A 14,119-nucleotide genomic window follows, 5' to 3' on the forward strand; every position below is an offset into this window, starting at 1 on the left:
AAATCGTTGAACCTAAATTCGTTTTTACCGAATTTTGCCCTTACGTAAATTTATATATAGATACAAATATATATATATAAGAATAAATCACTGTAAGTTATAGAAACAGTGCTCATATTCGGAACATGATCTCATAATCGCGTCGAGCGTGGCTCATTGGCGAAAGTTCCTGTATTTTTTAGTTGTATGAAAAAATGTCTCTGGCGGGATTCGAACCTGAAACCTCTCGCTTACAGGGCGAGTATCATACCACTAGACCACAGAGCCATATATGGTATTATCACAGATTTTCACCCACCAGATAGATTCTCTCATACAACAAACGCCCTGACAATCAGTGGAGGCTTAACAAGTCAGAATAAATTATAATTGGTCATTTAGAACTTTGACCCCTTTCTCTCGAAAACTCTTTTTATCCTGATCGAAGTCTGATTTGATTAAATACAGTATTATAATTATATTATTCAAAATTATATTGAAATAACATAACTTTACTGATTAAATAATTTGATTACTTGTAAAACCATCGATATTATCACTTTGCATTTATTTGGTACCGGTAACTACGCATAGTAAAATGTTGACCTTTTGCCTTATGTCAACTGATGGAATGATGTATTCGCTCTTTTACATTGTGTATGATTAACAGGATGAGAAAACATCAACATTTTTGTTAATTACTTTTATATTTGGTTTTATAGGTAGGTTCTATGATTGGTCAATATTGACATTTGACCCTTATTCACAAAGGATCTTTTTCATAAGGTGATTGAATAGATACATAATAATACTAAAATGTAATAAAAGACCAAATTGTGCTTCAATATAAATTTTGTTATAATACATATACATAGTACATTGTTGTTGTAATACGGTCAATTTTTAGTCGCGTGGAAGCGACTCTATAGTTCACTATGTCGGTCCGTCGGTCTGTCGGTCTGTCGGTCTGTCTGTCGGTCCGGTATCACTATGCGTTTTTTCGCTTTCTGACCTTATCTTGATATCAGTTTAATCTAGCTAAGTCAATTTTTCACAGTATATTCCTTATGGCCCAGGAATCGATGTGGTTATGTTTTCACGGTGCGCAATAAAAAATTACGCGGTCTACGCACGATTTAACGAAATCACGTTTGTAATCATATCTTTTAATTAAATAAAATTTGGTACTCATAAATTTCAGGGCATAAATCATCATATGGCAATACAATTACGTGCGTAGTGCATGTAACGCATGCGTACGCGCGCTTAACATTTTCAAAATTTATTTTCGATGAAATAATAGTACGTTTCAGGCAATTTTAAGCGTTTAAAAAATTGCCATGAGTGCGCAGATGTTTGCGCGCGCACTGCGCGTTAAATATTATTGCGCACTCTTTTTGCCCGATTTCTGTTTTCTTGACTTACTTTTCAACTCAAAATTACGTTATACGAGCACGTCAAAAGTGACAGGCTACGCACGTGTAAATTAAAAATATATATATAATATAACTGTTTTTAAACATTTCAACATTTTTAAACATGTTCAGTAATTTCGGTCAGTTGGTAGGTTGGTCGGTCGGTCGGTAAACACTAAGCACGCGACTGCAGCCATCTATATGGCTTTGTTAACTTTGACTTCTTATATCTCAAAAACGCTTCCTATCCTGATTGATTGATTCCATATTCGCAATCTACCGAAAATTCTGGTTTAGAAAAGTTGGATGGCAATTTGGGTTTCTCAGTAATAGCCCGTAATGAAGGCAACCTAGTGGTTGTAACCAATGGCACTCTGGTCGAAGTTGGCTGACGTGGTTTGTACGTCAGTGTTTGACATCGATGAATATCTTTTGCTTTCTTTATAGCAGTTTCGATGTATTCCTTCTTGTTAACGTGGGCTTTAATACCCACTATACGGATATTGTTTCTACGGGAAAACCGCTCACCTTTGTTTAATTCCGACTGCATGCTTAGTAGATTCCTTTTTAACTCGGTAATAGAAGTTTCAGTGGAAATTGAAAGTATTCATTCCTGTTGGCCTTTAAGCAAGGTTGTTAGGGAAGAACGAACAAACTGTTCAAAATCCTGTTCAGCAGTGGCACGTGTGTCCGGCATAGGAAAATTTCGATTCAAATGGCAACCAAAAAAGGTTAATACGTATTTACAATATTGTCAAAGTATTGCAATACTATCAGTTGTATGTTTATTCTCCAAGGGCCCATACATTTACCTACTTGTGTTAAACCAAGGGCTCATTAATTTACCTACAAACTGGGAGTCTGAGAGATTGGAATGTTCTATTCATCGCAAATCAAAACATTTGTATAAACGTATATTAAATATATCAAAATAGTATTTTTTTAAGAAAACTGGACTGTCTTCAACATTATGATATTGTACTCGAGCTGTTCAACCGGTTTTCAGCTATTAAAAACAATTATCTAATTATTATTATTATTATATCTAATCTGCAGACAGTACTGTTTCGATCTTATTAGATCTCGATATTAACTGAGATTAAAAGTGCATTTTGAACATCCAAAATATATAAACACTTAGCACTGAGAATACTTGATACTTAGTACTTCAAATAACTGATGGCACCAGCACATTCATTAAGAGTCTGTTAGAAAGCTATACAAAAGGAAGATCACAAACTCACAACCTCCAATTCCTGTTTGTAGTCCGAGTAGGCGCGCCTGCAAATTATTTTACAATAGTTTCTGTGCACGTTCTTTGTTGGGGTAAGTGACATTAGTGTATTTTTAGCGTAGAGAATTAGTGCGAGTGTAAGTCAAGGAGCAAGTTTTATAGTTTTAATATACAGTAGTTTTAAAATAGGTCTTCTGGAATACAACGAGCGTGTTACGTTATTTACATATTTTTCTGTTCGTGGAACGTTTCACTAAACACATAAAACAAAAGTTTCTATGTTTTTTTCAATTCTTTACTTTTTGTCGTCTTTCAACAGAATCATGTGGTGGGTTCGAGTTGTTCTGTTATCTGTATTGTTCTTGGTAGCTGTGAAAGGAGATTCAGAATCTGTCAAAACCGAAGAAAGTGGAATCACAACAGTTTCACGACCTGATATCAACTTAGATGTAAAAACGGACTCATCGATTGTTAGTCCCCAAAATATTATCACATCAAATGCAACATCGGATAAAGTAAAGTTATGCTGTAGACGGAGACGGCGGCGGTGCTGTCGCCGCAGGAGACGATGCTGTCGAAGACGTTGCCGTTGCAGAAGACGTCGACGTTGCCGATGCAGAAGACGACGTTACCGTTGCAGAAGACGTCGACGTTGCCGCTGCAGAAGAAGACGTTACCGTTGCCGAAGACGTCGACGTGTCCGATGCAGAAGAAGACGTTACCGTTGTCGAAAACGTCGACGTTTCCGATGCAAAAGACGACGTTACCGTTGCAGAAGACGAAGACGGGGAACTAGACCTATCACTCGTCCAATCAGAAGATTACCAACCAACATTTACTATACGTTTAGCCAAAACACATTGTACTGTAATACCGGACGGGGCAGTAAATTCCGCGTACGTTATAGATGGGGTAGTGGACGATTGTTTGCATACGTTCAAGGAAGATGGCAATTGGTGCGTAAATATGGTCAATATGGCGCAAAGTATACATTTAATGGAAGCCAATTTGTTATTAGTGGTCACTGGCGTCCTGTTTTTTATTTCTCTTGGAAGGGAAGAGTGCTCTATTTAAGATTTCGCTGTGGGAGACAAGTTGGCCATTATCACGTACGTTACAGATGGCGTGGACGCACTTTATACTACTTCGATGGTGGTAGATGGTTTACTGTTAGTAAATACAGTAAAGATGGTGTAGTTTACTGCTATAGTAATGGTCGCTATGCGCAAAATCCTTCGTCATCATCATCGTCGTCATCGACCCAAACTTACACAACATATACCAATAACGATTCCAATCCTGTAGTCACTACTACCACCACCACCACTAAACGTGAATACGTCCCTGAATAGAAAAGCTATATAGAACTATAGCGTGAGAACCATCACGGCGTTAAGCCGTAGTATTACAGTATCCCGTGTTCTTTATAGTATATTAGAAAATAATTATGAACTACAATAAATATGAAAAAATGCAATTATTTATCGAATTGTAATTTGTTTTTTTTGTAATTTAGTATACATTTGAGTAGGCCTACACAAAATGCCAATGTACGCTTCTTTATTTTATTGTTCCGTCACCAAAAACAACAAAAAAGACCAAATAATTATATTATTCATTTCGTTGTTCCATTAATTTTAGGAAAATAAAGACATACAAGACAACCTAGAACATAAGAAGAAGTTTAAAAATTCACATGACAGATTCCTGCAGAGAAATGAATTACTATAAAATGTAGTTGGAAAGGAAATATTATTAAAACACAATCATCATCGAATTCATCTGATTCAATGATTTATTTTCCTTCCCTTCAATGAAGTTTATTTTTTATAGGCATTCAACAGCGAGTAATTTGCCAATTGCAGGATAGATACACGATTTTTATAATTTATAATGCTTATAAACTAAAGCTTTGTCAACATTATCAAACTAGTTTGACATGAAAAGTATGATTTGCCCAAATATGGTGGAGATATGCCCAAATACACTGTAAAAATAGTGTTTAGATCTTAAACACCTATTTTGTACCAACTTTTTCCACACGTTTAGCTTTTAGACACGAGTTACATGTTTAGGGTGTTTAAAAGCTAAGCGTGTTTATAGCTACATGTTGTTTTCCTCCACTTGACTAATGTCAATATTATGTTCAATTACTCCACATGTTTAGCAGTCAAAATGTTTAGGTATGTGTTTAGCGTTGCGTGCATACGATTTTACTGTGGTGGAAAAAAGCTCCACACATGGCAAATTAAACACGTTTAAAACCTAAACTTGTCTTCATACTGCTCCACATGTTTAACAATCAATACGTCACTGATGTGTTGAGTTGGATACAGACTACATGTTTAGAATGTGTTTAGAACCTAAACATGTTTCACATCTAAACATGTTTAAGGCTAAATGTGTGGAAAAAGTGGGTACAAAATAAATGTTTAAGATCTAAACACTATTTTTAAAGTGTATAGTAGTGTTATCATCATCATGCCCATATGTATATGGGCACATCATATGTTTTTGTTGTCACATAAAGTTTGATAGTGTATAAAAGGCAATTTCATTTAAGGATTATACTTTGGTACAAATCTCCGCCTTGGATACCTTTTTTTTTCTCTTTTGTGGCGCAAACACCACTTTTATTCACATTCATATTATCTCATATTACATAAAATCGTATTATTTAACTTGTAAATGTCGTTACAGTTCATAAGTAACATTTTTACATATATGAATTCTGTATTACTCCTTTTTTCATTAATTTTCTTATATTTTGTTATACACTTGACAGGATCATCATTATCATCTATCCCGTTTTAAAATAGTTCACACATTTTCATTTGTTTGTTTTCATTTTACAACCCGGATTATACAATATATTTATATACATGATAAAAAAAAACAATAATAGCTCAGTACCACCAGTAACCCGTATCACTGTAATTCCTTTTCGGTTAATCGTATCAAGTTAGAATTTATATTATCATAATCTTATTTCTTAAAGCTACCCATTTTTCTATACTTGTTTCTTTATTGTTATATGTTTCACATTCAATGTTATATAACATATTGCTTTTAAATGAATTCCATAAAGATTTACCCACTGGCTTATTTAGTGCAGATAACATTTTTATTCTATAAATAGTAAATGCTGCAAAAGTGTAAATATAATCTATTAGCTTATCTCCCGTTCCTAGTATTAATTGTTTAAATGATATATTATTGTGATTTAAACTTACAAAGATACTAAGCATTTTCCTCCAATATTTCTGAATAAACTACAACTAAAAAACAAATGATTTTCATTTTCAATTTCTCCACATTTGTCACACGTTTGTGTTTCCTTAACTTTCCACTGATACAGCCGTTTGTTGGTAGGCAGTATTCTATGTAACATCTTATAACTGAATTGTGCTAGTTTCTTATCTTTCATTTTACATACTTTCCGTAACCAAGAAGTTTTCCAATCAATGTTGTTATCATTGAAGTACTCTTCCCATTTTAGTTGTGACATTGGAATAATGAAATATTCTTTCACAAACCATGAGTATATTAGTTTGGTAGTATTAATCTCATACTTAGTCCCAACTACTTCATCATTATCATCACAATTGAAAATATCTACCTCCTTAATAATACGTTTCCATTGAATTGGTATTGCCTTAATAATGCACAAAAATACTCTTTTAACCAGTTTGTTTTACATTGTAGTTTCACCAGTATTTCGTTCGATGTTAAAAAAGTGTTCTTATTAACAATGTCTTTAATACTGATAATGCCACTGTCAATCCAATGCTTGTAGAAAAGCGTTTTTTTTTTAAGTTTAACGTAGTGGTTTCCCCACAGTTGCTCATTCATTATATCGTTATAAGTTTCAGGTTTTTTTTTAGAGATTCTGTTATAATTTATGTAGGCTTTTATCATATTTTTGTAAAACAGTGGAATTTTATCAGAATTAACATCAATAATGTTATAACATGACATATTAAGTAAAACATTAACATCACATATTTTTTTAATATAATACATTGGAATATTTTTCCATTTAGCACCATCATCATTCATAATTCTTTTTTACCAGCCACACATGAGTGCGTTAACATGAAAGAGTAAAATCAGGCATTTTAATGCCTCCCATCTCAACATCACCAATTAGAGTTTTTCTTTTTATCTTTTCCCTTTTATTGTTCCAAATAAAATTATATATTAGATTTGTAACTTGTGTATATACATATTTTGGAACATCAGTGATATTTGCAGCATATGTTAATTTAGATAGTGCAAGACTTTTCAGGATTATTATTCTACCAAAAATTGAGAGATTTCTAGCATCGCCTTGGATACCTACCTTATCTATCTCAGATAGGATTATAGAGTGCAGTTGAAAGAGTCGTGGGGAACAACCCTGACACTAAGTCAGATTTTAAATTCTGGATCTTCGGTATTGGAAAGCAAGTACGTTAACCACCAAGATACAGCTTCATCCCAGAGTCCTGGGTCCAAATCCTACCATGATCATTCCTAAAGACTTTTGTAATAATCAGACTTTATGTAGAGCATCTTAATAAATAAATTAGAATACTTTTTAAAATGTTATTAATTGGCATGCAGTCCCCAATTCTCTGAATAGACTAAATCACGTCATTAATTATAACAACATATCAAATTGTATACACTTATCAAGCAAATACTGATTGGTATGATATGAAATGAGAAAATAGATTATTTAAAGTATGTCAATGGAAATTAAATTGAAGATATATACAACTTTTTGTTAAATTGTCCGTTTTTATGAGTTACGAGTTTGTCCCAGTTATTCTTTATAATTTTCCATCAGAAAAAGAAATTAAGTAGTCCAATAGCTTCTGGAAATATTACTTTTATTTTAATATTATGTCTAAATTTAATTAAAACCAAAAAATAATTATGCTAATTCATTTTACGAGAGGCAAGTCATGATTCAGTTTTATACAATGTTATTTAAACATAATCAGTGCATTATTCTATTAATAATACATTGTTCATATAAAAACTCACTCGTGTTGAATACAGTGATTGGACTGGAATCCTTTCTTTTAATATTTGGTCGATGAAAAGTAGAGCACACTGCAATGCATTTGGGTCTCCGTCAGTTTCTCTCTAACGTTTAATTTGTGTTCAAAAAGAAATTGGAACATACTGATAGGATCCGTCAGCCCAGTCGTGTATACTGATTTTACATTCTAACGTTCTTCAAAGGATATTAAAACTTATGGGTGTTCAGTGGTGTATACTGATTTTCCCTCAACGTTAATCTTTGTTCAAAGGAAATTTGAACATACGGGTATAGGATTGAATAAATTTCAATCAGTAATTCATTGAACACATATACTGATTTTCCCTCTAACGTTAATCTTTGTTCAAATGAAAGTAATCTATGTTCAAGGAAATAACGTACGGCATAGATTACTCACATGATTATACCATGGATATATTTAGAGGTCTATGATTAGACTAAAAAAAACGTTTTATCTGTGGTCTAAATGAATTAGAAAAATAATAAATAAATAACTTTCAATTGGTCGCGTCCGGCGATTATCTGTTTTTATATTACTATTGTTCTCTTATGCTCATGTTTTTTGTAAAACACCATTATCCATAAATGTGATACATTTGCTATTAGTTTTATATGGTAATTTTAAGTTTAATATAATATCATGTGTATCATGGGGTCATTCACACCAATCGTTTATGTATCATCATTTTCTATGACTATAAATAAAATGTGATGGTACCGTATAGAAATAAGATAAAAAAAAACATAAATAAAATGAACTCTGAACTAATCATGAACCGCCAAAAGTATATAATACTAGACAACATATCGATTGGGATAGTGATTTATCATTTATAATAACAATGACAGATTGGATCCGTGTATCATGCACTGACATGGGCTACATACAGTAACAGTAACATTTCTTTTTGCAATTTGTAATTTTTATCTTTTATTTTAAAATGTGTGGAGAAACTAATAAAACAAACAAACAAAACAAACATTATTACTGAGAGGGCTATCATACATGATAGGGCTACATACAGTAACAGTAACATTATTACTGAGAGGGCTATCATACATGATAGGGCTACATACAATAACAGTAACATTATTACTGAGAGGGCTATCATACATGATAGGGCTACATACAGTAACAGTAACATTATTACTGAGAGGGCTATCATACATGATAGGGCTACATACAATAACAGTAACATTATTACTGAGAGGGCTATCATACATGATAGGGCTACATACAATAACAGTAACATTATTACTGAGAGGACTATCATACATGATAGGGCTACATACAATAACAGTAACATTATTACTGAGAGGGTTATCATACATGATAGGGCTACATACAATTACAGTAACATTATTACTGAGAGGGCTATCATACATGATAGGGCTACATACAATAACAGTAACATTATTACTGAGAGGGCTATCATACATGATAGGGCTACATACAATAACAGTAACATTATTACTGAGAGGGCTATCATACATGATAGGGCTACATACAGTAACAGTAACATTATTACTGAGAGGGCTATCATACATGATAGGGCTACATACAATAACAGTAACATTATTACTGAGAGGGCTATCATACATGATAGGGCTACATACAGTAACAGTAACATTATTACTGAGAGGGCTATCATACATGATGGCAGTGGCCCGCCCCCCCCCCCCCCCTGATTTCGTTTCCGTCGGCACACAAAGGTGCCGGGGAAAAAAATAAACTATTTATTCTGACAATAATTGAACTGTAAACATAATTCTTTTTGAGTGTTTGTTTATTTACATATCATATCATTGATCCCTTCAGATCAACTATTTTTTATTTTCATTACATCTAACGAAACACGTTAAAAATGTGTAGCACGTACGTACGGCCGTATGCGGTAGATTGTTTACTCAAAACCTTGTTTTTGCATGCAGTTGAGCCTCTCATGACCTGAGATTTGTATGTCTTCCTACGCTAAGAGATTATATAGTTCCACATGCCATGTGTTTTTTGTCTAAGATATATTTATTATAAGTGCCAAAAACCCGGGTTTTTTTCTCGATTTGAGGCCTTTATTTATTCAAAATTTTTAAAGAAAAAGCACATATACCATAAGAAATATCCATGTATTTCATTTTTGGAACAGAATATTCCGTGAGGCTCAACTACAAAACCACCATTTTGTGATATGATGTCATCGTAAGCCAATCAAAGCTGAGCTTTCTCGCGATTGGCATTGCTCACGGTTGAATGATTTAGGATTCTAGCTGATTTGATTGGTGGATGCGAATCACCCGCAGCGGAATGTTTTCTCTCGCGCGTGTACCATGAATCTCTCTGATCGTTTACTACACAAAGTTAGAGCAATGAATTTGTCCGAATTCCGTTAAGTAAACAACTTTATATATTTTATAAGCATTTAATAACATGTTTTATTGATATTTCCAATGGTGATATATATAATAAATTACTAAAAAACGTAATTATATGTAATTATTTTAACCAAAAATGGCGTAGTTAATAGAATTGTCGACTGAGGCCGCAAATTGTTTTACTTCTTTCGTGGCTAAAAACGATCATTTTCGGTGATGTTTTAGACCCTATATTTCGAAAACTACAAGTCAGATTTTCCTAATTCTTTCTTTATTGTAATATGAATACAACATACTAACAGATAATGTTGGTTTGGTTTTAATTTTGCATCGTTATCCCATATAAGACAATATGACTATGTAATCCTAGAACATATATTGATCAGAGACGTCGTGTATGTACAGAATGACACCAATTTTGTCGGCAAATTGGCAATTCCCGCCCCCCCCCCCCCAACTTCAAAATCCTGGATACGCCACTGCATGATAGGGCTACATACAATAACAGCAACATTATTACTGAGAGGGCTTTCATAACTAAATGAAAACGAAATAAATAAAACAAATTCATAATTATACCGTACGCAAAGCAAGTCCGAAACAAGCGGAGGTCTAATTGCTTTTTTAGAGAGCGTCCGTTGCCACCTCTCTACACATTAAGCACACCATTTTGTAAGCTTACACCCTTATGTGTGCAGTTGCAAATTGACTGCGGTCATCCTATCAATTAACTTCTTGAATGCGACTATATCTTAACATACACGTAACCTAAGATATTGATATACATTTCATTAACGGATATGATAATATTATATTATACACTTTACTAGAATATGAATCAGGCTATCACTGTGGAACGTCTATGCATCATAAGTGATTTTGTATATAGGCCTACCGTATAAGTTTGTTATTTATATTAAAACAAAATTTACAATAGAAAAGAATGAAAAACACATAAAATGAAACAAATGTACTATTGTTTAAGAAAATCATGTGCATTTTTTTATATAAAAAAATGGAAAATACTTCACATTGAGGGTGCTTGATGGTACTTTCAAAGTCTGACGGGACCAGTACATGTTAACATTGATTTACAGAGGAAAAACTATAAAAGAAAGATCACAGGTTCACCATAATCAGTTGCAGTTTTGGAGACTCATTAAGTCGACCTGAATAAGCAAAAAACTTATTTCAGTAGTTGTTCAGGTAAGGGCAAAGGGAAGGTTCGTACTTAGTTATTTAACTGGCTAAGTTTGACTTGATGTCGCTAACTTTGGTGGGTACCAACTCACCCGGGAATGCCGGTCGGAATAAATAACTAAGATGTCCTTATAGTGTGTAACAGTGTAATTGTAGGTAGAGTTAGGTGCATTTTGAAATCTGTTGAATAAACATGGAGGAGCAAATAACATTGATCCCTGTATCTGCACATGTGAGAATTCTGATGTTATAGTAAATGTAGGCCTATTACATTGAATAAGAAATCTTTCACTGTTTTAAATAGAAAGATAGCTTTCTCTTGCATGCGGTGGTTAGAATATGTCGAGACACGTTATTTTCTTTCTTACTTGGTTTTGTAACCACATAACTTTTGTAACCAATTCCTATGTCTTACTTTTTGTTGTTTTCAACAGAACCATGTGGTGTGTTCGAGTTGCTCTACTTTCTATCTTGTTCCTGGTAGCTGTGAAAGGAGATTCAGGAACTATCGAAAACGAGGAAAATGCAATCAAGGAAGTTTCAAGGCCTGAAGTAAACTTGGATATAAAGGCAGACGTAACGAGTGTTAGCCCTCAAGATGCTATCACATCAGTTGAGACAGACAAAGTAAAGTTATGCTGTAGACGGAGGAGGGTACGACGATGCTGTCGCTGCAGGAGCAGACGATGCAGTCGAAGACGTGGCCGTCACTGCATAAGACGGCGTTACCGTTGCAGACGACGACGTTACCGTTGTCGAAGAAAACGTTACCGCTGTCGAAGAAGACGTTACCGTTGCAGAAGACGACGTTACCGCTGCCAAGGACGACGATTCCGTTTCATAAAACGACGTTACCGTTGCAAAAGGCGACGTGTCCGTAACAGAATGCGTCGGTACACTACAATATTATGGCGGAAAAACCGTTTGGTTATGCAGATAATACAAGGAAATAGAATGAGTCGAATTCCTCTTAGATACCAATATTTTAACCGAAAGTTATATGCTTACTATGGAGGAAAATGGCAAATTGTTCGGCGCTACAAACGCGATGGGATATTGTTTATTTTATATGGAGGTCGGTATGTTAATTCGCGACGACTTAGATTTACATCCCGCCCAATCAAACGAGTGCCGACCTCCACCTACTATAGGTTTATTAAAAACACATTGTACTATAATATCAGACGGGGTCGTGATTTCCGTAAATACCGAGTACGTTATAGATGGCGTAGAGGACGGTTGTTTGCATACGTTCAACGGAGATGGCGTTTCGTACGTAAATACGGTCAATACGGCACAAAGTATAGATTTAGTGGTAGTCAATATGTTGCCACTGGTCACTGGCGTTCGAGTCTGTATTTCTTCTGGAAGGGAAGAGTCCTTTATTTAGGAATCCGCCGCAGTGGACGGCAGCGTTTTGTAAAAGAGGAATACCGCGTACGTTACAGATGGCGTGGACGCACTTTATATTACTTCGATAGCGGTAGGTGGAGTGTAGTTCGTAAATATACAATTAACGGCATTAGTTATGTTTTCTCTGGTGGAAGATTTATTACAAAATCGCGTTGCTCCCGTGTTTTCTACTTTAAAAACCTGCGACTTTATGTACGGATCCGATACGGAGGACGCGTTACTAGTTATGTAGTAAGTTTTAGGTATAGTGGTCGACGGTTGATGTATTGGTGGGGTGGCAGATGGTATACCGTCCGACGATATAGACGCAATGGCCGATGGTACATAATTTATAGAGGCCAGTATGTCATTAAGCGACCTAGGCCTAGACCTATCATCTGTCCAATCAAAAGAGTGCCGACCAGCACTCACTATACGTTTGATAAAAACACACTGTACTATAATATTAGACGGGGTCGCGATTTCCGTAAATACCGCGTACGTTATAGATGGCGTAGAGGACGGTTGTTTGCGTACGTTCAACGAAGATGGCAATTGGTGCGTAAATATGGTCAATATGGCGCAAAGTATACATTTAATGGAAGACGATTTGTTATTAGTGGTCACTGGCGTCCTCGATTTTATTTCTCTTGGAAGGGAACAAGCCTTTACTTGATGTTCCGCTGTGGTAGACAGTTTGGAAAATATCGCGTACGTTACAGATTGCGTGGACGCACTTTATATTACTTCGACAGCGGTAGATGGAGTGTAGTCCGTAAATATACAATTAACGGCATTAGTTACGTTTTCTCTGGTGGAAGATTTATTACAAAATCGCGTTGCTCCCGTGTTTTCTACTTCAAAAATCGGCGACTTTATGTACGGATCCGATACGGAGGACGCGTTACTAGTTATGTAGTAAGTTTTAGGTATAGTGGTCGACGATTGATGTATTGGTGGGGTGGCAGATGGTATACAGTTAGTAAATACAATAGAAATGGTGTAATTTACTGCTATAGTAATGGTCACTATTCGCAAAGTTCTTCTTCGTCATCTTCGACGACCCACATTTACACAACATACACTAAATACTCTAAACCTCAAGTCACTACTACTACGACTACTAGACGCGAGTACGTCTCTGGATAGAAAGTAAATAGAATGTTAACATGTATTCAATGTCACATGTATGAGCTAATTCAATATTGACGATGTATAGTGATCAATAAAATATAATAAAATAAAAGTATTTATCGAATTTTAATTTTGTGTTTGTATGTACTGTATACATTAAACTATTTGTAGTCGGCATTTTTTTATCACAAGGGGTGGTAAATGTTTGGAACATATTTCCTGCCAACATTGTAGATGCTGACAGTACTCTTGAATTCAAGAACAATTCAAGAAGACGAGGAAACTACTAAAGGCTCTAATACGACCCGCCAGCCTCTTATGCCACTTCATTAATTTGAGCTGGCG

General features: G+C 34.8%; 2 protein-coding genes and 1 long non-coding RNA gene across 3 annotated transcripts in view; all 3 read left to right on the forward strand.

The window, feature by feature from the left end:
- LOC140062959 (small ribosomal subunit protein uS19) overlaps positions 1-14,119 on the forward strand; it is a 254,689-nt gene that overhangs the window by 229,750 nt on the left and 10,820 nt on the right. The window lies entirely within an intron of this gene.
- LOC140062902 (uncharacterized) lies at positions 2,638-4,112 on the forward strand. Its single transcript, XM_072109291.1, has 2 exons — positions 2,638-2,720; positions 2,948-4,112. Exon 2 carries the CDS (start codon positions 2,952-2,954, stop codon positions 3,978-3,980), a length of 1,029 nt encoding a protein of 342 aa, XP_071965392.1. The 5' UTR covers positions 2,638-2,720; positions 2,948-2,951; the 3' UTR covers positions 3,981-4,112.
- LOC140062465 (uncharacterized) lies at positions 11,194-13,889 on the forward strand. The gene is made up of 2 exons (XR_011847486.1): positions 11,194-11,254; positions 11,683-13,889. It is a non-coding gene; the product is annotated as an uncharacterized lncRNA (long non-coding RNA).

Source organism: Antedon mediterranea, chromosome 11, assembly GCF_964355755.1.
Source record: "Antedon mediterranea chromosome 11, ecAntMedi1.1, whole genome shotgun sequence".
NCBI classification, from domain to species: Eukaryota; Metazoa; Echinodermata; class Crinoidea; order Comatulida; family Antedonidae; genus Antedon; species Antedon mediterranea.